Genomic DNA, 22,366 nt, shown 5'->3' with positions numbered 1-22,366 from the left:
GATAAGCTGCTTACAAACGGCAGTTTTTTGAAAACAAAACATTTTACTTTTTGATTTTGGCTCTGACAAATTAAAGCAATTTAAAACAATCCGGACTTCAGTTGTTCTGTATCTGTGTTTTTAATTGTTCAATGCTGTTTTTTAGGAAACGAATTTTACAGCTATGTCTCAACTGTATTACAACTATAATTGATGTTGATCAATTTTTCGTCTCTCCGATAAAAAACAACAGGTTGGGAATGCTCTGTAGTAAAGTATATTGTCTTCCGTATAACCCTTATTGTACGAAGCTTATGGTTCTACCGAATATGATTTTTTCAGAAGATTTGAATTTTTTAGATTCGATGCAGATATAATATATTCGTTCTAAGAGCGTTGAAACGAAAACTCCAGCATGCAGCTATTATTTTTATGGTGCCTCAAAGAGTTTTTCAACTTCACAGGTATATAAGCTACCAAATCTGTCTTAATTCTGTGTTGTTACTCAGAAAAATATCGCTCAAGATGTGAATAAGCAAGCTGAGCTCTTTATTAGTTACTTCGCTCGTTTTTAAAGCTACTTACTTATAAATTAATCTCATGCATTTTTTTATGCTTTATAGTTTTATATTTGTTCTTTTCAAAGCTATCATAATTGGCATGCTTTTAAAAAAGTGGGACGCCACCTGTTTTGAAAATCCAAGTCAAACATCTACTCAATTTTTGCTGGCTCTTCAGCTGTCCATAGTAATTTTTGTTATAACTATTTTACGTGGTTTGGGTATGTGATTAGGGTTTTGAGCTCAACATGAGTTTTGATTACTTTTATTTGTCAGAATTGCATTTTGCTTTTTTTGCTTGAATTGTATTCCAGGCCTAGTCCTGCATTGTTGATGAGAAACGAACAGATTAATTCGTTGCACCTGCTTTCGCCGCGTGGAGCGAGAAGAGTAGGTTTTTTGTTCATGCTGCTGTTTTGAGAGAGCGAGAAATTGAGGTGTGAAAAAATTATCTCAGCTACCGATTTTTTTGTTCACGTGCGGCTTTTTAAAGTTTTTAATTTTTTTTGTTCAGAAGTTTGATAATGATATTGTATTATTTCAAGGGTTGTTTTGATAGTGGTTTGAAGGTCTTTGGTAATTAATGATTTTTATACCAATTTGCAGGTTTTCCGCAATTTTGCTGAATTCTAGCCGAATTTGTGTTTTTTTTTTGCATTTTGCTTTGTTGTTCTGCTTTGTGTGGGATTTTAATAGTCGCTTATCAGTTCAGAAGTTTTTTGATACCAGCTCAGAAATTTCAAATTTGTTTTTAGATAAGTTTCTTAGCCTATTATTACTTTCTTGTCCTTTTTCGGGCATTTTAATAATCTTTTTACTCCAATGAAACTTCTTTGGCTCTATGATATTAAAAGAAATCGAAAAATTCATTTCAGCTTGTTTGTAAATGCTTTTTGTATTCTGGAAGTTCTTATAGCATCTGGGGGATATCCGTGGCTCAATTTAGTTGTTTTTGCTGCCTTTTGGTTGTTTTGATTTTTTAGTTGTTTTGCTAAAGATAATTGGTAAAAGTAGTTTTGGTAGTTTTGGTAAAGGTGATTTTTGTGCAGATTTTGGCGGATTTTCGTTTTTTTGTACGGTTTTTCTGCTAATTTCTTTTTTTGTGCTTTTTGCTACCTTTACTGTTCAATATCTTATGCAGAGCTTTTTCAGAGGTGTTGCTGGAAAACACTGCAAGCTAAACGTGGCATTTTTCAGTGAAAAATAATAAATATTTCTAACTTCTTTCTGTTTTTTCTCTTCGCTTTTTATTTTATAAATCGGCAAAGTGTTGGTTTGGTGTATGCTTGACCGGAAGTAGTAGTGAAAGTTAACTAAAATAGTGATTTGAAAATAGCATATTGGCATTTTATTCATTATTTTTAGCTAGATTTTGTTGATCTTTTGCAGAGATTTTTTATCTGATTTTGTCGTTCATATCCTTTCCCCATACCTCCGTTTTCCTGAAAATTTTTGTTGGGTGTTTGTCAATTTACAGTCCTTTAGTGAATGAAAACTAAATATATTATATGGTCTGTTGCCAATAGGTGTTTTGGAGTTGCAACTTTTAAAGAAACTTTTATCAGATGTTTCATGATGTTTTCTGGTCTGATAATTTTTAATTGTTCACTTACATTTTATCATGTTCTGTAAAAGTGATGAGTGTGAAAATGAAACAAGATAGACAGGTAGCGCCTAGTGGGCATTAAATGATCTCGTAGCCTTTCAGCTCTGTTTCAGTTGAAACTGTTTTGGAGACTTATACTTATGGTGTGAAGGGGGCGGTTCTTTGTTGAAGACCCCTCCACTGTTGACCCCCCCCCCCCACTATTGCCTCACTCTCCCGCGCTGTTACCCCCACCCCGCTGTTGACCCACCGCTCCCCCATCAGCGCTTGGTGGAAACCACCTTTTCTAGCTACTGATGAACAACTGCTCGGCAAAAACACGCAACTTTAGACTTTTACATAATTTTCAAGCTTTTTGAAAATTTTTGACTTTTTATTTTTATCAGCCCTAGGTGTCAAGGAACCTCCTCTAGTATTTAATAATAGGTTGCTGCATGGTTTCTAGTGGTAATGAAATGTTTTCAACATTTTAACATCACGAAATTCAGCCTTTTTAAGACAAAACCGGCAATTTTCAGTCGACATTCATTTTTCCTTATTCAGGTTTTCCAGACCCAGGGACCAGAAAACCTCCTAAGGGGTTTATTAATAAGTCTCTGACAAGTTTTTATTCGCCGTGGAATAGTTAATTTTTAATGTCACAAATTTTAGCAGTTTTTGATAACCTCCCTTAGGGTTTGAAAATAGTTTACTGTATAATATTAAGATGTATTGGAGTGTCTTGCAAGATTTTAACATCACGGATTTTTGTATTCTTTTGACAATTTTTGTCATTTATTTTCAGTTTTGTGACATTTAGTCATTATTCAGTTTTTTCGAGCCTCACGGGTTAGGAAACTTCCGTTAGGTTGTGATAATAAGTTACTGGAGAATTTTTGTTTGTCATGGATTAGTTTTTAAATTTTGAATATCACAAGTTTGAGCAATTTTATTTTTATAAAACTCGCTTTTTTTGAAATATTTTTGAATTGTTGTTGTCATTTTTAGGTTTCTCTAGGCTCAAGAGCCACGGAACTTTGTCTAGGATTTTATTTTATGTTACTGCATAGTTTATAGATGTTTACCCAATGTTTTTCAAGATTTCCTAATATCACGAATTCAAGCAATTTTTTAAAATATTTTCAATTTTTTCATGTTTTTGAAATTTTTTCCGGCACCAGGGGACGTGGGAACTTCTCCAAGGATTGATAATAAGCTACTGCATATTTTCTAGATTTAATGGAATGGTGATCAATATCTTTTTAATCCCGTTTTAGTAGTTTTTGGAGAAAATTTAAATATTTTCGAATTTTCGGAAATTGTTTATTCCAATTTTATGGATCTTTATGAGCCAGTGAAACGATTTCATGCTTGAAACAGGGATACTGGATAGTCTCTTGAGACAATAAATTGGTTCTTGGGGTATTCATACGTTAAATTTTAACAGAATGCAATTGTTTCGAAAATTTTTAAATGTTTTTTCCTTTTCTGAGTTTAACGACCATTACTGGCCAACGAAACTTTTTAAGTCTTGGAGATGGGTTACTTGATAGAACTGTCGAGACAAAATGATTTTGAACGTTTTTTACTGCGAAGTTGAAAACTTTTGTTTTTAGTTTTGCCTTTTTCAGGTTTTTTCTATATGATTTATTTACTAACAAGGCTAGAAAACTAGAAGTTGCAGAGTCGATTCCCACCATGGAAAATATTTCTATCTCTTTTTCTCTGTCGGTTAGGGTTTCCTTCCTTCTCTTTCCCGCTTTATCTCTCTCTCTCTCTCTCTCTCTCTCTCTAGGTAGGGCCCAAGTTGCATAAAGTTCTCTTAGAGCCGTTCAGCCCACTAGTCTTCAAGTATGCGATTAACAGAAACTGTTTAGAGACTTATACTTATGTTGTGAAGGGCGGTTCTTACAAATTGATACCACACCCCTACCCAGCCACCGCCCCCACATCAGCCCCAATCCACGTTTGCACCCTCGCTGCGCTCACTGTACGCCCTTTCAAATAATCTAAAGCTTACCTCACTAAACCGTGGCTAGCTACTGACGAAACAAACCGCTCGCCGGTCGTTTGAGAGCATTTCGCCCGACGTTAGTCGGTTATCTTTTGATTTTGTATCTGATTTTTTTTCTGAATGGTTTGCCTAAACTGTTCGTTATCCATTCTAGGCCTAGCTTTATTTTGGTCTTTGAAAATTCTTTGATTTGTTAGGGCTTGTCATGCTTTTTTTCCTTTCGCTTTTATCTTTTGATCACGTTCGTAGTTTAACATAATTCACGAATTTCACGTTTGACTTACCTCACTCATTGTTTCAACTCAATAGATTTTAAACTCTTTCACTCATTGAATTACGTAATGTAGTGAATACGGTCAAAGTCAAAAGAAACGGGATAAACCGATGAAGCCAGGTTATTAAGTTATAATGCCTTGGGTTATCAAAGTTCATTGAAGCGATCGCTAGCTCGCATTTGTATTATGCTTAATAGCGTTCAGTTTAGAAGCTGAATTAATTGCAATTTAGAATCGAATATGCAGAAATTGCACACCAAATAAGAACACTTTGACCACTTAGAAAAATTCTGTCGATTTCTATCTCTTAACTTTTTTTCTGATTCAATCCGAATGTGCATCAAGCGTGTCAACGGTGGCTTTTTCCGGCAGTTTGCCGGCTATTTTATTATTTTGCAATTGTAAGCTCGTGTTATCAAAAACTTCACTAGTTTTGCAGTTTGTTTCCTCCGGACAATTGGCAAATTTCCTTTTTTTAAATCATGAGAACAGTTTTTGTCCCAGATTTTTTTGGGCAGGAGTCCGAGAAAAATTTTGGAAAACAATTTGATCCTTGGATGTAGCCACCCCTGATATTATCACAAGTTGAACAATATTGGTAAAGATTTAAACGTGCCAACGTTCTAGTAAAAGTTGAGAACGTCTACGTGCTGAAAAGTTTTGTTGATGTAGATTGTAATCTCAGTGTCTGGGACGATTATATGATTATTTTAATGTCACCGTTAATGTGGCTCTTGTTTTGAGATGATCTCAAACAAAGCAAGTTTTTGAATTATTGTTTTTTTTTATTAGCCGCGTCCTCAATTCCAGGTGGCTATTATAGCGCTCCTAAATTTTTTTTTTACAATTCAAAGAATTTGAATTGTATTGGGGCGATGTCTTTTTTTTAAGATCTGTTCACACATTTTCATGATTTTTGAAGTCAAATTGGAGTAGTGATTTTGGGCACGCCGAAACAGCAAGCGGAGCGAAAAAGCGAGTGGTTTTGCGGCGTGAATTTTTTCGCTCTAAATTTAAAGTAGAGTGAGAAAACGGTGTTTGAACAAAAGTTCGCTTTCTCGCTAGTGGTTTTTTGTTCACATGCGGAAATTTCACTCTGATTTTTACTGTTTTCTCGATTTTTTGGATCGGATTTTTTTTCTAAATGGTTTTCCCAATCTATTCGTAGTTCATTCTAGGCCTAGTTTTTTTGTTTCGCTAGTGTTTTTTAATCATATGCGGCATTTTGACATTGATTTTCTGTTTTTTTGTTTTTAAATTTTTTGATCTGATTTTTTTAGGAATGGTTTTCTCAATTCACTCGTGGTCCATTCTAGGTCTAGTTGATCGTTTAGTCAATGAAAATTCTTTGAATTGTAGGTCAGGACTTGTCCTGTTATGTTTTTTTACTTCGTCTAACAGATTTTTGTTTCGTCTTACCCTGACTTCTTGGAGTTGACTATTTCAATGACTTACCTCACTCAAAAAAATGGCTTCTGAACTCACTTATGGAACTTTAATTTTTATGAACATTTACTTGTTAAAGGTCAATAGTGTGCATCTAAGTAGTGCCAAACATATATGCCCTAATTCTTGATTATTAGAGTCTTTGATTTCGAATATTAATATTAGAGTTTTATTATTAGAGTTTTTGATTTCAAATAATAATGTTGGGATCTTCTCCGTTTGTGCCCCCAGTATGTTATGCGCCCCCAGTTACAGAGCACGTGCCTTTACATAATAAGTCATTATGTAAAAAATATTGCACGTGCATCTTAGGGGTGCAAATAATATGCACCCATTAAGCTGAGGGGGCACAAACGGAAAAGATCCTAATTTTGAAAAGCCCTATTAGGGCTTTCTTTATAGAGCTTATGTGTCTCATAAAAATGACAGTACGAAGCTAACCCAAAAAGTCTAGTGGTCTATTAAAGGACTGGTGGTCGATCTGTCTATTTTATTTCGATAGTTGTTTCAATTCATGTAACGCCACAAGCGTCTATCGCGGCTATTTTCCGGCAATCTGCCGGCTATGTTGGGGACATCGTGTCGTCGTCTCCATCGATGATTCTTACGACCTGATTTCTTGTAATTGACATTTTCAATGACTTCAGTGGTTTCTACTGCTTTGCAGTTAAAATTTGTGTACGTGACGTCATTTGTTCTGCTTTTAGGTCAATTGCGTGACATATCTTACTCAAAAACTCCAAATCTAACCTAAAAAGTCTAGTGGTCTATTAAAGGACTGTTGATTAATCCGTCCATCTTATTTCTTTAGTTGTTTCAGTTCATGTAACGCCACAAGCGTCTATCGCGGCTATTTTCCGGCAATCTGCCGGCTATGTTTGTACATTTTGGATGATTAAGCAATATATTTGCATATTTTTTGCTCGTTTCGAAGTTGCTCCTTAAAAATTTTCAACTGTGCGCTCTGCCAGTTATAATTGAAAAGAGATCTATTTAAAAAACCACGAGAACCAAAGAGGAAATAATAAAACTTAGGTCTACGACTTGATAACAACTTGATCAAAAGTTTTCGTTGAGGTTAGCAACATTCATATGCATGCATTAAAACTGTCATATTAAACTTTAATATGTTCATCGAATTTCTGCCTACGAACAAAATAGTGGTGGATTTTTTAAACACTGAAACTGACAAGGATCTACTTTGTCATAATGCCCTCGGTTTTCATTGACTTGACGTGTGTGAAGCTATGTGACCGCGAACTGCATATTTGAAATAAGAACAAGCGCTTTTTTTGATTCTGCCAAAAATAATTCGGCAGTCTTATACAAAATCAGAAGTGTAGAGAAATCCAAAAATGACAAAAGTCGGCAACTTGACATAAAGTCAACAAAAAGTCAACATAAAAGTCAACTTGACATAACGTCAAAATGAAAGTCAACAAGATAATTGCATAATTAAAAACATGCTAGTGCTCAAAAAATTTGGCCGTTGAACTGAGAAATACCCAAAAAATAACCTTAATTTTGCAGCATTTGAGCTGATATATGTCCATCATTTAGTCACTTTTCTAAAAACATTAGATTTTCAAATAAATAAGGGCCGGCTAATAGTGGTGTTAAACTGTTCCTCAACTGGTGAAAAAAGTGCAAGCTGAGCCAGAAATAGGAAAATTGACTCGATACGGGTTTTCTTTTAAAAGTTCACCCAACCCAAATTTCAATGGATTTAAATTGAAGATATAAAGTGCTTTCAAATAGTTAAACGCATGTTGGTCAGGGATGCCCTCAAAAATGTTGGAACATTGTCGAACAAGGGTTCAGTAGCAAATTAATTTCCGATGTTTCTTTATTGGTAGTAAGTGTATGATACTTGGTATCTAGCTCTATTGTTACACGTCGTCATTTTCAACTTATAAACATAAACGACTAACGCCGGGCAAATTGCTCTCAAACCGACTGACGAGCGGTTGGCTTCATCAGTAGCTAGCCAGGGTTTAGTGGGGCTAGCTTTTGGTTTGATTCGACTCTGCAACTTTAAGTTATCTAGCCTTGCTATAAAAAATCAAATGAAAACTCATATTTTAAAAAATTGCAAAATTTAAAAAAGCTTCCAGATTTCGCAGTGAAAATGTTCAAAAGTATTTTCCTGTCTCTGGAATTATGTCAAGTAACCCAACTGCAAGACTTGAAAAGCCCCGTTGGTCAGTAATGATCGTTAAACTCCGAAAAGGACAAAAAATTTTGAAAACAATCGCAAATTTTATCAAAATCGTGCTAAAACTCAGGATATTAAAATCTTCAAAAACCACTGTATTGTCTCAAAAGACTATCCAGTATCCCTATTTCAAGCTTTTAATAGTTTCACTGGTTCATAAAGATCCATAAACTTGGTACATGATAATATTTTTTAAAAAAATTGAAAATTAAATTAAATTTTATCAAAAAATTGCTGAAGCTGGAATCATTAAAATATGGATTGCCATTCCATTAACTCCAAAAAAAGTTGCGACAGTTTATCATCAAGCCTTCGAGGAGGTCCCTGGGATCCTGGTGCCGGATAAAATGTTAAGAAGTCTAAAAGATTAAAAAATGAATTATTTAAAAAAATATTAAAATCTTGAAAAACAGTACATTGCAACTAGAAGCTATGCAGTAACCTATAACCAAGCCCTAGAGGAGTTTATGTGGCTCTTGAGGCTGGAGAAACCTAAAAAATGTCAAATGAATTCAAAAAACCTGAAAAAAATTGCATGTTGCATAAAAAAACTAACATCTGCGACAATAAAAGTTGAAAACTAATCCTTGACCAAAAACAATTTTCCGTTAACTTATCATCCTAACGGAGATTTGCTCTTAGGATGAAAAACCTGATTAATGACAGTAAAGGTAAAAAAATGAAAAAATGCAAGTTTTGTAAAAAAAAAAAACGGTGTTGAAATCTTAAAAAAGTTTTGTTAAATCTTGCAAGTTTTATTAAAAAAAAGTTGCTAAAGTTTTTCATATTAAATAGATGGTAAATTGATAACAATTCCTTGGCAAAAACTTTTTGCAGTAACTTATTATCAAACCTTTAAGTACGTTTCCTGGCCCCCGCTTCTGGAAACACGTGAATAATGAAAACTAATTGTCAAAAAAATTGAAAATTTGCACGTTTTGTCAAAAAGATGCTAAAATTCGTGATGTTGATGTGTTCAAACCTTTTCACTACTACTAGAAACTTTGTAGTGTTTTATTATAAAACCCTAGAGGAGGTTCCTTGACACCTAGAGCTGAAAACTCAGAAAATGACAAAAAATTTTCAAAAATCTTGATAAAAATGCAAATAGGTTTTCAAAAAAATTATTAAATTCGTTATTTTAAAAGCATGAAAAACCGTCTCATACATCTAGAAACTATACACTAATGTATTGTCAAACTCTAGAGCAGGTTCCTCTGCTCTTGAGGCCGGAGAAACCTAAAAACTGACAAAATCTTTCAAAAAACTTGAAAAAATGCAACTTATCAAAAAAATTGCTAGAATTTGTCATATTAATTAATTGACAGCAATTCCTTTGCAAATAAAATTTTTTCAGTAACCTATTATTAAACCCCTGAGGACGTTTTCGGGCCCCTGCTTCTTGAAAGACGTGAATAATGAAAAATAAATGTCAAAAAAATTTAAGAAATTTGCACGTTTTGTCAAAGAGATGCTAACATTCGTAATGTCAAAATTTTGAAATAATTCCACTATCGCTAGAAACTATGCAGTAACCTTTTATAAAACCGTGGAGGAGGTTCCCTGACACCTAGGGCTGCAAAAACTCAAAAAATGATAAAAATTTTCTAAATTTTTAGCGATCGGTTGTACGTCAATAGTCACAGGGGGGGGGGGGGGGGGGGGGGTCAGGTCAGTGCACCTGGTGGGGGGAGGGTGATGGGGTAGGGGGTTGGGAACAGGGGGTGGGGGCAATTCTGGGGGTGACGAACAACCGATCTTCAACCTCTAAGAACCGCCCTTCACACCATAAGTATAAGTCTCCAAAACAGTTTGAGCTGAAATAGAGCTGAAAGTCTCTACGAGCACTTAGTGTCCGCTGGGCGCTACCTGTTTATCCCGTTTTTTAGGACGAAAAGTCAAAAGCGTCAGACAAAAAATCGTTCAAGCGAAAAATCGCATTAAAAAGACCGACAGGACTAATATAATTGCTACAAACTTTGTTTGAGAGCAATTAATAATTCCTGCTGCTTTTATATGATCGCTGGTGAACAAATTGTCCTTTCTTCGCTAGATCTTTTTCGCGTGAGTAATTGTTGACTGAAATTGATGTGTGGGGTTCAAAATGGTTGTTTTTAATTGCTCTTGAACGAAGTTCATGGCAATTATTGTAAAGGTGTGTTTTTTAATGCAAAATTTTCGCTTGACAGTTTGGACTTTTCGAGTGACTGTTACGCCCTTGACTTTTGCGTTTCGCGTGATCTAAAATTCTCTCTCAATCACAATTTCAAGCAGCTGAATTCAATTGGCGGCAATTTAATACTAAAAGTCAAATGAAAAGTGCGCCCAAACTGGTGCCATTTTTTAACTTTAAATCTTAACAGTGTTATATGTTAATCTCTAATGTGGTTATTTGAAGCCCACTATTGAACTTCTTGGTCCCATTTAGGCTCCCCGTTCCCTCCCTCCCCCCGACTGAAGCAGGCTGCAATTGATTAGAGCTCCCACTAGTCGTTCGAGAGCAATTCTTCCGACGTTTAGTCGGTTATGTTTATTATCAGGGGCTCAATTATCATTTGTACTACCTGATGCTGAAACGTATTGGTCTAATACTTGCGTAATGGGGAAAGAGTTAGGCCAAGAATTTGACTTCAAAATACTGGAACTCCACTACCTGTAAAATTGTGAACTGTGGAGTTCACCCAGATAAACTTTCTGAACTTTGTTTTGATGGCAAAATTTGTGTGTTGATAATTGTTGTGTAGTTTTATTGACTCAAAATGTCGGTTACTGATTAAAGAGAATGACTGTTGGTGCATGTTATCAGTAAATTGAGCTGTTTCCTTCTGTAGATTTTGACCAGTTGTAGTTTGTATTTTTAACCCTGATAGCAGTAGGTAACATTGCATAAATCACCTCTTGTTAAAGACCGACAAAACAAACCTTTATTGTTGCAGAAACTCTCATCCACAATAAATTGTTCAGAAAAAAGCAGAATATTGATAATTGATAATTTGGGCAATGGGCATGCGTGTTGTATCTAGGCATCGACGGACATGCAGTGTCCATTTCGAACTTGGTCGACATTCGCATTTTGTCCAATCGGGAGCTGGCGATGCGTGTAGATGCAACATCGCTCATGAATGACAAGGACGGGGCTATCAAGAAAAGGTTTTACACCGATCTCAATGGCTTCCAGATGCAAGCCAGACATTTCTATTCGAAGTTGCCGATTCAAGCCAACTTTTACCCAATGCCAACTCAGGTTCGGTTTAAAAGCTACTATAGAAGCCTCTATATATGTACTTCGAACAGCCGATATTATATCATAGCCCAGCCCATTATCAATGGGTTAATGGGTTAAAATAAGTTTGTTAAAAGCATCTACCTGTCAAAAACGTACAGGTTCTTTTTTGTGATCAACTTTGTTAACATTTTAGTTTATATGTAACAAGGCGGCTCGTTAATGTGCGTTCGCACATGATGTTCCGACCCGAGCTCATCTACATTTTTGACTTAATTGTCAACCGAATGAAGAAATAACAAAAATAGATGTTTGAGTTTAAAACAATCGTTACACAACCTATGTACTAATTGAATTACAAAAGGCCATGCCTTATTACAGCGCCACTTAGATCTGACATTAAAGAGACTACGAGACAAAAAACACCAATGAAATTAGCAAAAACAAAAATTTCACGGCAAAAACTGAATATCTAAATTTAAAAGCACATAGTAACAACGTCAAAATGCAGTCAGATAAAACCTTAACTACTCAAATCTACTTTCTCCCAGCTCTACAATGGATGGAAAGTTTTCTTAATGAGACTATGTTACAAGTCAATAAATGAGAACGATCAATAAGGCGAAACTCAAAAATTAATCAACATTTTTTAAACCAAGAATTTTTAAAAGTCTTTAAAATCATTAGCTTTCAACTAAATAATCCTTGATAAATTACTAAGAAGTTCATACAAAACCAAAAGGCTTTGTCTTTGGGTCGACTAGGCCTTAGAAACGAACTAAAGAAAAACTTTAAAAATTACAAACGGTTTGCGAAAAACACAAACTATTGCTACCATTAAAATCATTAGCTATTATCTGAATATTATGTATTTTTAATTCAATTCTTATTTTGTACTAATTCAACTGCAGGCAACATACTGAGAGATCAAATAAGTTTATTTTGGGCCACATTTTTAAACCATTGGGATCTGTTACTACGCGATTGTTCTGAAAGAAGAGAAAAAGAAACGCAAAAAACCACTCAAAAAACGTTTATAAAAACGCTTATTGTCCAACAAACAAAGCATCGGTGACAAACAATATCAGTAGATAGGTTAGTTTTTGAAATACAAGAAATTGGATGTGACCTCTCATTGATGAAAATAAGTTACAATTTGACGAAAAGAACAACAAAAACTGAAAAGTTTGAAAAATATTTGAAAATGTATATCATAAACTTTGAGACTAAAGGCTATAAGCTGACTAACTGATTCGGGTAACATCCCTAATTCAATCCTCAATTACAAGATTAAGAATTTTTCAGCAAATTACGGCTACCTAAAGAACAAAAACAGCAATTTCAGGAAAAAAATTTATCGAGAAAAATGTCGAAGGCATTAAAAAATGAACTTTTCACAAAAATACTTTTTTATGTTCAATTGTTTTTAACAGCAATGGAATTCCTCTTTTTTATCAATATAAATTCAAAAAATCAAATCTGAACAAATACAGAACCACGAAATTTTTGAGAAAACTCGTAGTATCAACGCCATTAATTTCATTAGCTTTCAACGGAATCCACTAAATACACTAAAATATGCCTTGATGGGACATCAAGTTTGTTTGCCGTTCATATTTTGTCAATAAGAACTTACAACAAGTTATTGACGATGAAAACAACAACAAAGACAGTCAACGACCAAAAATTCAGTAGAAAAGTGCGAGAAAATGTCGAAGCGATTTAAACCATTAGCTTTTCTCTGAAGACTTTATCTGTGATCCACTAAATGTCTTCTTTAAGCCAATGGGATCAGAATAATATTTAGATAGTGTGAATAATATTTGGATAATAAGATAAGAGTTCCAAAGTAACCAATAATACGAAATTATCCAAAATTTTTGAAATTTTTGAATTCTTTTGTCATTGAAGTCAAATAACCAATTATTAGAAGATAAACCCGCTCATGACATTTTTTAAGATGCAGTAGAAAGCAATTGGGTTCTGTCAATACTGAGACTGACTAACAATTCAGGAAAGTTTTACGATTTGTTAATGTTCAAAATTTTCGAAAAATTATTTTTAACTTCTTAACAGCCATTAAATTTAAAAGATTTCAACGGAAGTCAATAAATTCGCTCATATATGCGTCAATGGGAGTATGAAGATGTTTTTTTGCATAGGTGATCAATAAGACATCACAACAAGTCTTATGACTATGAAAACAACAACAAAATCAGGCAAAAACCAAAATGTCAGTAGAAAAGTACGAAGAAAAAGTCAAGCCATTTGAAACCATAAGATTTTCTCTGAAAACTTTATCTGTGATCCACTGAATATCTTCTTTAAGCCATTAGGAGCTGTCAGTTTTAGGATAATGAGATAAGATTTCATAAGTAACCAATAATTCGGAAATATCCAAAAATTTTTAAAAACTTGAAATCTTGTGTCATTGAAGTCATATTACTAAAAGCTAGAAGATAAAACCGCCAGCTAGATCAAGTTTGATTTCAGTAGGACTGAAGAGGGTGCTGTCATCACAGAGACTGACTTACAGTTCACGATAATAAGTTTATGATTGGTTAATGTTCAAAAAAATTCGAAAAATATTATCTTTTAAGTCTTAGCAGCCATTAGCTGTCCACTCATAGCACTAGATATGTTCACTTAAGTCTCATTATGGAACATATTGCACTGTTAGTCAATGATTCCATGCCATAAGACTGCAAAAAAATTAGTCAAATCTCAAAAAGGAATTCAAAATTTCCTTTAATATCACGAAAACTCAGAGTCGAAGCAAAAAAAACATGAGCAATTCCTTGAAAACGATTTTTTTGTTCATTGAGCTTCATTTGACTGTGAAGGAGGTTTGTCATTAACGGAATCTCGATATGAAAAGTGACTTCTCTCTAGGTGACTTAAAAAAGCAAAAAAAGAGCTCTCAAATAGATTTCGAATTTTTTTTGATATTGAAGCTCCCTATGAGACCAGAACTAATCTTTTTAATCGCCTTTAGTCTATCAGGAACACAAAACTGGTTCAATTTTTGGCAAGAAGTTGAAGTTAGAAATAATATTTTTATAGAAATTATCTTATATTGAAGAAAAACCCCACAAAATGTGGACAAATATCCCGTGTTCACTCGAAACTCCTTCAATCCTCGATAATCTTCGATAACTCTCGAAAAAAAAAACGAAAATCAAAAAAAAATCTTTTAAATTTTGAATTCTACGCTGGACCAGCTTTTTAATGATACCACTCACATTTCTCTGCGATGAATATATCGATCGGCCAAAATTGACTGAATAAAAAAAACCCATTTGAGTATATAGTTCCTCCCCCCACAAGTGGGGTCGGAACAATTAACATTTTCCTCATCCTGGTCGTCTGATCTTAGACAGCTCATATTGCTTGGTTCACTTGATTCTGTCAAATTGTGTCAGTGAAAATGTTAAGTCAGAATCCAACTTTCGATCTGTACGTGCGGTCTCAAAGTTGCAGTTGAGTAACAGGAAGAAAATGGGCAGCGGAAGTTCCATTTCAACGTTAAGCTCTGAATTTAACGGTGAAAAGCATTTGATAACAACGAGTAGTCTGATATTTAGATGGTAGTGGACAACCCAGAAGGAAAATCACGTCTGTCTTTGCATTCGGCGCAAGCCCTGGGTGCTGGAGTTACTTCAACTGGACATATCGATGTCATCCTGGACCGACGCCTTATGCAGGATGACAATCGGGGACTGTTCCAAGGTAGGGTTTACAACTCCGGATTGGAAGAGTTGTGGGTTTTATTTAACAGTCGCTCTGTTAACATCGAAGTGTGTTCACTTGTCTCAACTTTAGACGTGTATGCAATAGAAAATGGTAGTTTTGGATTATTCTGCATATTCAGTTTTCAACTAGTTTTCGTATGATAAACTCGTCCAATAATGGCCATTTTGTATATTGAATCTTTGTTAATAGCCGCACAGCGATAGCTGAGGCTATTATTGGCCTTCTCTTGGTTTTTTTACGACTCGAAGAGGAGTATTGGTTTTATTAAGGTTTTTTTTACCGGAAGTACTATTCGTTCAGACAATGTTTTGACCTAAAAGCAAAAGCGAGTAAAATTACAGTGTGAACTAATTTTTTCTGAGCGAGAGAAGTTTTTTGATCATGCGCTGCGTTTAGTGAATGACTTTTTGACAATGAAAAGTAGTTTTTGACTGAATGGCACATATAGATAACCGTTTTTGCCGTTTTTTCGTCTAAGTGGCCTAGTTTTTTTGCTTATAATTTGGTTTTTTGTAGAAATAAATTTTAATCGATGCAATGTTGAAATGTAAACCCCGGATATTGATAGCACAGTATTTTGCATAGCCTGAAATTGCGTTTCAAATGCAAAATTGGCACATATTTCTTGATTTTTTAGTTAATTTTTGGTTTTTTTTCTATAAATTTTCTCATTTTTGGATCTTTTAGCTGTTTTTGTCAACAATCAGTTAATATGGCAACTTCTCTTTGATCATTCATATACTCAATGCCTCTTTCTACCTCGATATAATTTTGTTTTATAAAATTGTACTTTTGCTAATCCGATTTTCGTAGTTTTTTGCCATTTTTTTTGTTTGTTTTTATTTTGCTTTTAATTACTAGAAACAGTATTTTGGGGAACATGGGGGACTTTAATTTCGTTTCAATATTAATTCAATCTTTTTTGGTGTTAAGTTTTTGAAAAAACAGATAAATTTTTTTCATAAATGCAGTCTTAAATTTTTTTGACCACTTTTTTGCAAAATGTTTCATTGTTACGTATGTCTGAGTTCTGCTTTTTCTTGTTTTATTCTGTTCAGTAAGTTGGATTTTTGTCTCGAATTGACTCGTTGTCTTTTCTATGTCTCGAATGCTGATCAATGAAATTTACTCGTTTTTCTTGATTTTTTTAAATTTGATTTTTAACTTTCAAAAATCAAGAATTGGTCTTTTTGTTTTGGTGTTCCTAACATTGTGTCCATATTCTTCACATTCTTGTTTGTATCATTCTAGTTTTGTCCTGGCACCTACTTTTATATTCGTTATATTGATTTTTTCAGTTGTTAAAAAATTAAATGAATTCAGCTTTTTCTTAGATCTTGGTTTCTTCGGTTTGCAATTGATTTAATTCAAAATAAGGCAGTACTGAGAGTATGCTAGAAAGTCTTTTCCAAAATTTCTACTTATTACTACTCATTGCATTTTTCGTCCGGGCTTGGTATTGTTTATAGACGATATTTTGCCTTTGAATATTATTTTGTTGCTTTTGTTTTTCTATTAATTTAATTTCTGAATTAGTATGAAATCATGTTGTCTAGCATATATACAACAAGGAAATATCATGTATTATTTTTCTCATAATTGCCGTGATTAGAAGTCTAATTGTAGTGGTTCCCTGATTCTTAAGTTTGAGCACTCTTTTTTGAATAATTCTGATTTTCCTGTCTTTTTTGAAAAGTTTTTATCTGCCGTTTTCTTTCGCGATCTTTTTGAGATTAGAATCATTAATTATCTGAGGGCAATTGATGGTTCTGTCAGCTTTGTCAGGCTATCAGTTTTTTGACCATCCTAAAAATTTCAGACTTTTTTAACGTTACCAAACGTTTTCAATAATAAAATTTTGCTGCATTTTCTTTCTCTTGGTGACAGTGGTTTAAATTTCACCGATTTTTAGATCAGACCCGGGGAGGTAATGAGTCAATGGTTTAATACAAAAGGTAATGGCTTCAGCTTTTTGTGAAGTTTTGGTGCTTCGAGTCGCTTCCGGAATTCTTCCGGCTATGTTTTTTATTTCGTCGTCATGATTTTTGTTACGACCATATGACGTCACAGCGACTTTTTGTTCATTCGTTCATGCAATTTCAACTGAATTGCATGTGTGACGTCATTTTTCGCTCTTAGTGGAGCGAGTTTTTTTGTTCATGCGCGTGATTAAATTTTTGGTCACACTTGACTTACCTCACTCTCAAAAATGACTTCCTCACTTTGAAATTGACTTTTATTTACTTTAATTCAAAGAGATAAGGTCAAATGGGTGTGTGTCACTCTAAATGAAGGTTATTTCAGATCAGCTAATAGAGGCAGCAATAACTTATACAGATTTTTAATCAAAATATAGCAGATCAGCCTTCAATGAAAAGACGAATTTTTTTGGTCTGTCTTTTTTACTGCTTTTTTTAGACGGCCGATCTACGAATCTATTGCGGCTATTTTCTGGCAATCTGCCAGCTATGTTTTCGTCATGTGTTCTGGGCATGGCATAAATTAGTAGGCCGCTACGCGTCGTGTTGTTTTTAACTCTTACTCTATGAAAGAACAACAGTTTCGGGAATGACTGATGGATACACCCCCAGTTTATCGGCCAAACTCTGAGCTAGGTGAAATTATTTTTCAGGTGTGAAAGACAACAAATTGACTCCAAATGAGTTCTGGCTAGTTTTGGAGAACTTCACACCTTCTGACGTGCCTAATCCTTCCACGCGAGATGCTTCAGACTATACTCTCTATCCAACGGTCCTATCCAACCACGCCAGTTTGACTCTTAATAGTCCCCTGTTGACGCTGATTCCAAAGCAACAAGTCAAAGAGGGAATAGAAGAAAGGAAGCTGGCCTCCTTAGTCGGATACAAAAGCCAGAGTGACAAGTACTTGCCCTGTGATGTGAACGTGCTCAGTTTCCGAACTATGAAATTGCAGCCTGAAAAAGGACTCTTAATTTTACACCGTCAGGTAGTACTGAAATTTCCACTCTGAATTGTAATAGTGTTATTGTTAGCATTGGTTGCATAAACACTCCCAGTATTACACACCATTTCCTTATCGACTTATAATAAGTTTCTTATGGTGTTTACTTGTGACAAAAGTTTTTTGTTCACATGCGGCAATTGCACTCTGATTTTTACTGTTTTTTCAATTGGTTGGATCCGAATTGTTCTAAATGGTTTTCTCAATCCATTCATAGTTCATTCTAGGCCTAGTTTTTTGTTTGAATCAAATTTCCATTTCTCGTTAGTGGTTTTTTGTTCACATATGGGAATTTCATTTTGATTTTTACTGTTTTTCGATTTTTTTAATCTGATTTTTTCTAAATGGTGCTCCCAATTCACTCATAGTCCGTTCTTCGTCTAGTTTTTTTTGTTTAGTCAATGAAAATTCTTTGAATTGTACGTCAGGACTTTGAATTGTACGTTCAGCTCTAAAATTACATAAAAATAGTTCGCACTTTAAGTGTTTGTACAAAAATCATTTTTTCACTAATTTTTTCTCAATCCCAATCTTGGTTATGGGAATCAACGGCGGCAATTTTCCGGCAATCTGCCGGATATGTTTTCAATTCCATGGAAGGCCACAATCGTCTATCGCGGCTATGTTCCGGCAATCTGTCGGCTATGTTTGTTAATAGCCGCGAAGCGATAGCTGCTATTATTGGGAACATCGTGGTTTTTACGACTCGAAGAGGAGTATTGATATTCTACGGGTTTTTTTTTAGCGGAAAGCTAGTTTGTTCATGACTTGAATTTTGACTTCTTTCTATTCGAGCATTTACCTCCGTTTTTGATTGTTGACTTCTGTTTTTGAACATTGGACTTTAACAAAGCTTGGTTTGTAATGTATAGCAATTGGTAAGAGTCTGTAATTCAAAGTGAAGAGGTCAATTTGAGAAAATTTGATCCCATTTAACTACCTACCCCGCCCCCCAAACCCTCCCAAACGTACCTACACCCCCCACCCTCGTACGTACCTACCCCCACCCCCTACGTACCGACCCCCCGCAACGTACCTACCCCCCACCCCACCTACCTACACCACCACCTACCTGCCCCCACCTACCAACCCCCCCCCCCCGCACCAGCACCTACCCACACTCCTGAACTGAAAAAATTTTAACGTTTTTTTTTGTTATATTGGTCTACTATTTATTTGTTATTTCTCGTGTTTTTTCGATATTTTGATTTTGTCCAAGTTAGATTAGAGATTATTTTGCACGACGATTCGAGTAGTTTCCGGTATTCTACCGGCTATGTTTTTTTAATTCGTCTCCATCGATTATTCTTACGACCTGACTTCTTGGAATTGTCTTTTTTAATGACTTCAATGACTTCTACTGCTAGCAGTTAAAATTTAAGTTCGTGACGTCATTTGTTCTGCTTTTAGGTCAATTGCGTGACTTACCTCATTCAAATAAATAACTTCTGAAATCACTTACTGAGCTTTAAATTTTATGAAACTTTGCTAGTTAAAGATCAATAGTGTGCATCCAAGTAGTGCCAAACGTATATGCCCTAACTCTTGTGTATAAGAGTTTGGTGAATCTCTCTATCTTATTTCTTTAGTTGTTTCAATTCATGGAAGGCCGCAAGCATCTATCGCGGCTATTTTCCATCAATCTGCCGGCTATGTTTCAAAATTTTGTCTATGTCAATCTTTCGGTTTCAAAGAAAGTTCATCAAGCATCGGACCGCTAGCGAGGTTTTTATTGATCTCATATTAGTTTATTGTGATCCAAAAAGTTTGAACTCTAATTGGGCGCGTTCTTATTCTTCGAGATCTCTTCACACCTTTTTGAAGCCAAATTGAAAATCAAAGTGGTAATTTTTGTCACACCGAAGTAGTAAAGAGCGAAGAAGTGAATAGTTTAAAGCAAGAAGTTTTGGTACTCATTTCAAACATCACAAGACCTTTTATGATTTTATACGTTTATGTTACCTGTTTTTAAATAAAGATTGTGAATTCATGAGGTTTACAGGTTTGCAATTGTGTTTTTGAAAACGGTGTCAAAGTTATAGAAGCCACTGGCTAAAAAGATGCACCATTATTTAGGTTCATATATGCCTAATTAGCAACTGATATGACTTGTCCTTAACGAGACTAACGAATGAGAAAACAAAATGAACGATTCAACCTTGCAAATTTTGTGAGTGCTAATATTTTTTGAAAACAATATATGTTACTTTAAAGAGAATTTTGCTGCTGAAAGGATTAATTTGATTTAATTACGCCTCATTAGCAAGAGATGCGACCTGCATTTAATGGGACTAAGTGATAAAACAACATAAATAATTAAAAACGAGGGCAAACATTAAAAAAAGTTCTAATATTTTATGAAAACCAATAGTTCCAAAGTTATAAGCATTAGCTGATGGTTCACGGATTCGAGACTTTGCAAATATGCGGAATTAAAACACGTACGTAATTTTAACACCACTTAAGAGCAAAAAAAACATTGAAAGAGAATTTAGATTGCTGTACGTGAAAAAAATCACTATATAACCTATTTGTTAGAAAAACCAATGCCAAATTCTACACTTTAACGTTATTTTGAAAGAAAGCAAGTTTCAAACCTATTAACCATTTCGTCTGCGCCCTAGAATCACCACTCTAACTTGAGTTTTCATTGACATTAAAAAGTTCAAAAAAGTTTGAACAGATCTCAAAAAAAGACAGCACACTAATATGCCATTTTTTTGTCTGACCAATTTTTTGTGATGCTTCTGATTTTGGTCCTCAAAAATGGGATAAGCAAGTAACACCTGGAGGGTATTAAGTGCTCTTAAAGCCTTTCGTGTCACTGGAAGCTGTGTATGCGCTTCACCGAAACTTTTGGAGACATGAATTCAGGCTGTGGTGAGCGGTTCTTCCCCCACTTCACCACTACCCCCTCATCATCCCCTTTTTACCCCATCCACAAGCCCCATCCCATACCTTTTAATTAAGCTAAAGCTAGTCTCCCTAAGCCGTAGTTAACTAACTACTGACGAAGCCAACCTGTTCGACAGTCGTTTGAGAGCCATTCGCCCGATGTTAGTCGGTTATGCTTCAACTTTCAGCCCTTCGATGTTATGACATTAACACTATTAGTTCTCTAGAACAATTTTAGATATGTAATTTGGCTGCGTAAACCATTACAAACAAATCCATCACGGAATAAAATCCATGTATACATGCTATACACATATGCTCTTCAGAGAGCTTTTATGTTTCAGTGTCATTCTTGCCGGCCTACTTCTTTTGGTGACCTGGCTCCAACGAACTGCAGCCTGACAAATGGACAAGTTGATCTCACAAAGCTCTTCACCTCTTCCAGTTCATCTCTCAAATTCACAGAATTCACTCTTAACGGCATCACGCCACTCAACTCGGAATTAAGTCAGACCTCAGTACAAATTGAACCCTGTGAAATCAATACATATCAGGTAGAGATAGACTAATCGAACAAAACTGCTTAAATTCTAGAGGTTTTCATGCAATTTTACCAATGCCAAAATAACCAATGTTTGTAAAGACGTAAAAATCATATTACATGTTGTAGTTCGATTTATTTTGATCCTTGTGTTAGGTAATCCGATTGACAGCAACTATGTGTTCCAAGAAGAACGTTTGAGATCACCAATTCATTTTCTGCTGAGGGTATTTGTGAAACTGTTTTTCTATGCGTAGGCTTTATTGAAATTTTGGGTATTTTGGTTCTTGGAAAGTTGTCCTGTGATTCATGAAATGTCCGAGTTATTGTTGGTAAGTAAATAACTACTGAAAGCATTCCCCGTTGTTTGTTGAGCTAAGTCATTAGACGTGGGGATTTCTATACTTTGGGTGAAACTCTATTTGTATAGTTGTATAATATGCTTGTTTCTTTAAGCTTTATTACTTTGAATTGCAGTAATTATTGATTTTGATTCATAATTTACCAATTTATATGGTCTCAATACTTTTACTTTTAAAATGTTAATTCACATTAGGAAACGACTCCATAGTTAAATTATGATTTATACGCGACTTTTAACTATCTGAAGGGTTAATTACCCTCTTATATTACCTTCGGAATATGATAGGGGACTTTTAATGTTTCCGTGTATGGTAAAATTTGCAGACATCCAAATGGCGGTAGATTTAGCCGACGACTATGTCAAACAATTTGGAGTCGTAGTAGGACTGAATCCAATTTCGCTGAATCTTAGGTGATAATACCTATATGACAGGAGTGACAGGAGTTTGCAGTTGGCTTCCATTATAGGTTTCGAATATTGGCTCTAAACGTAAAGCTATTTATACCGGAGCAGTTTTGGATGACTGTGATGAAT

At 34.9% G+C, this 22,366-nt stretch overlaps 1 protein-coding gene across 1 annotated transcript in view; it reads left to right on the top strand.

Moving 5' to 3' along the window:
• LOC142334613 (alpha-mannosidase 2-like) overlaps positions 1 to 21,991 on the top strand; it is a 101,990-nt gene extending 79,999 nt beyond the window's left edge. Inside the window, exons 10-13 of the mRNA XM_075382786.1 lie at positions 11,098 to 11,318; positions 14,882 to 15,026; positions 17,683 to 18,017; positions 21,272 to 21,991. Of these exons, the coding sequence (XP_075238901.1) occupies positions 11,098 to 11,318; positions 14,882 to 15,026; positions 17,683 to 18,017; positions 21,272 to 21,496 (926 nt within the window). The 3' untranslated portion in view covers positions 21,497 to 21,991. The remainder of the gene's footprint in view (positions 1 to 11,097; positions 11,319 to 14,881; positions 15,027 to 17,682; positions 18,018 to 21,271) is intronic.
• The last annotated feature ends 375 nt before the right edge of the window (positions 21,992 to 22,366 follow it).

This window comes from Convolutriloba macropyga, chromosome 2 (genome assembly GCF_964194025.1).
Source record: "Convolutriloba macropyga chromosome 2, txConMacr16.3, whole genome shotgun sequence".
In the NCBI taxonomy this organism is placed as follows: Eukaryota; Metazoa; Xenacoelomorpha; order Acoela; family Convolutidae; genus Convolutriloba; species Convolutriloba macropyga.
This window is presented reverse-complemented; position numbering and strand designations above follow the sequence as displayed.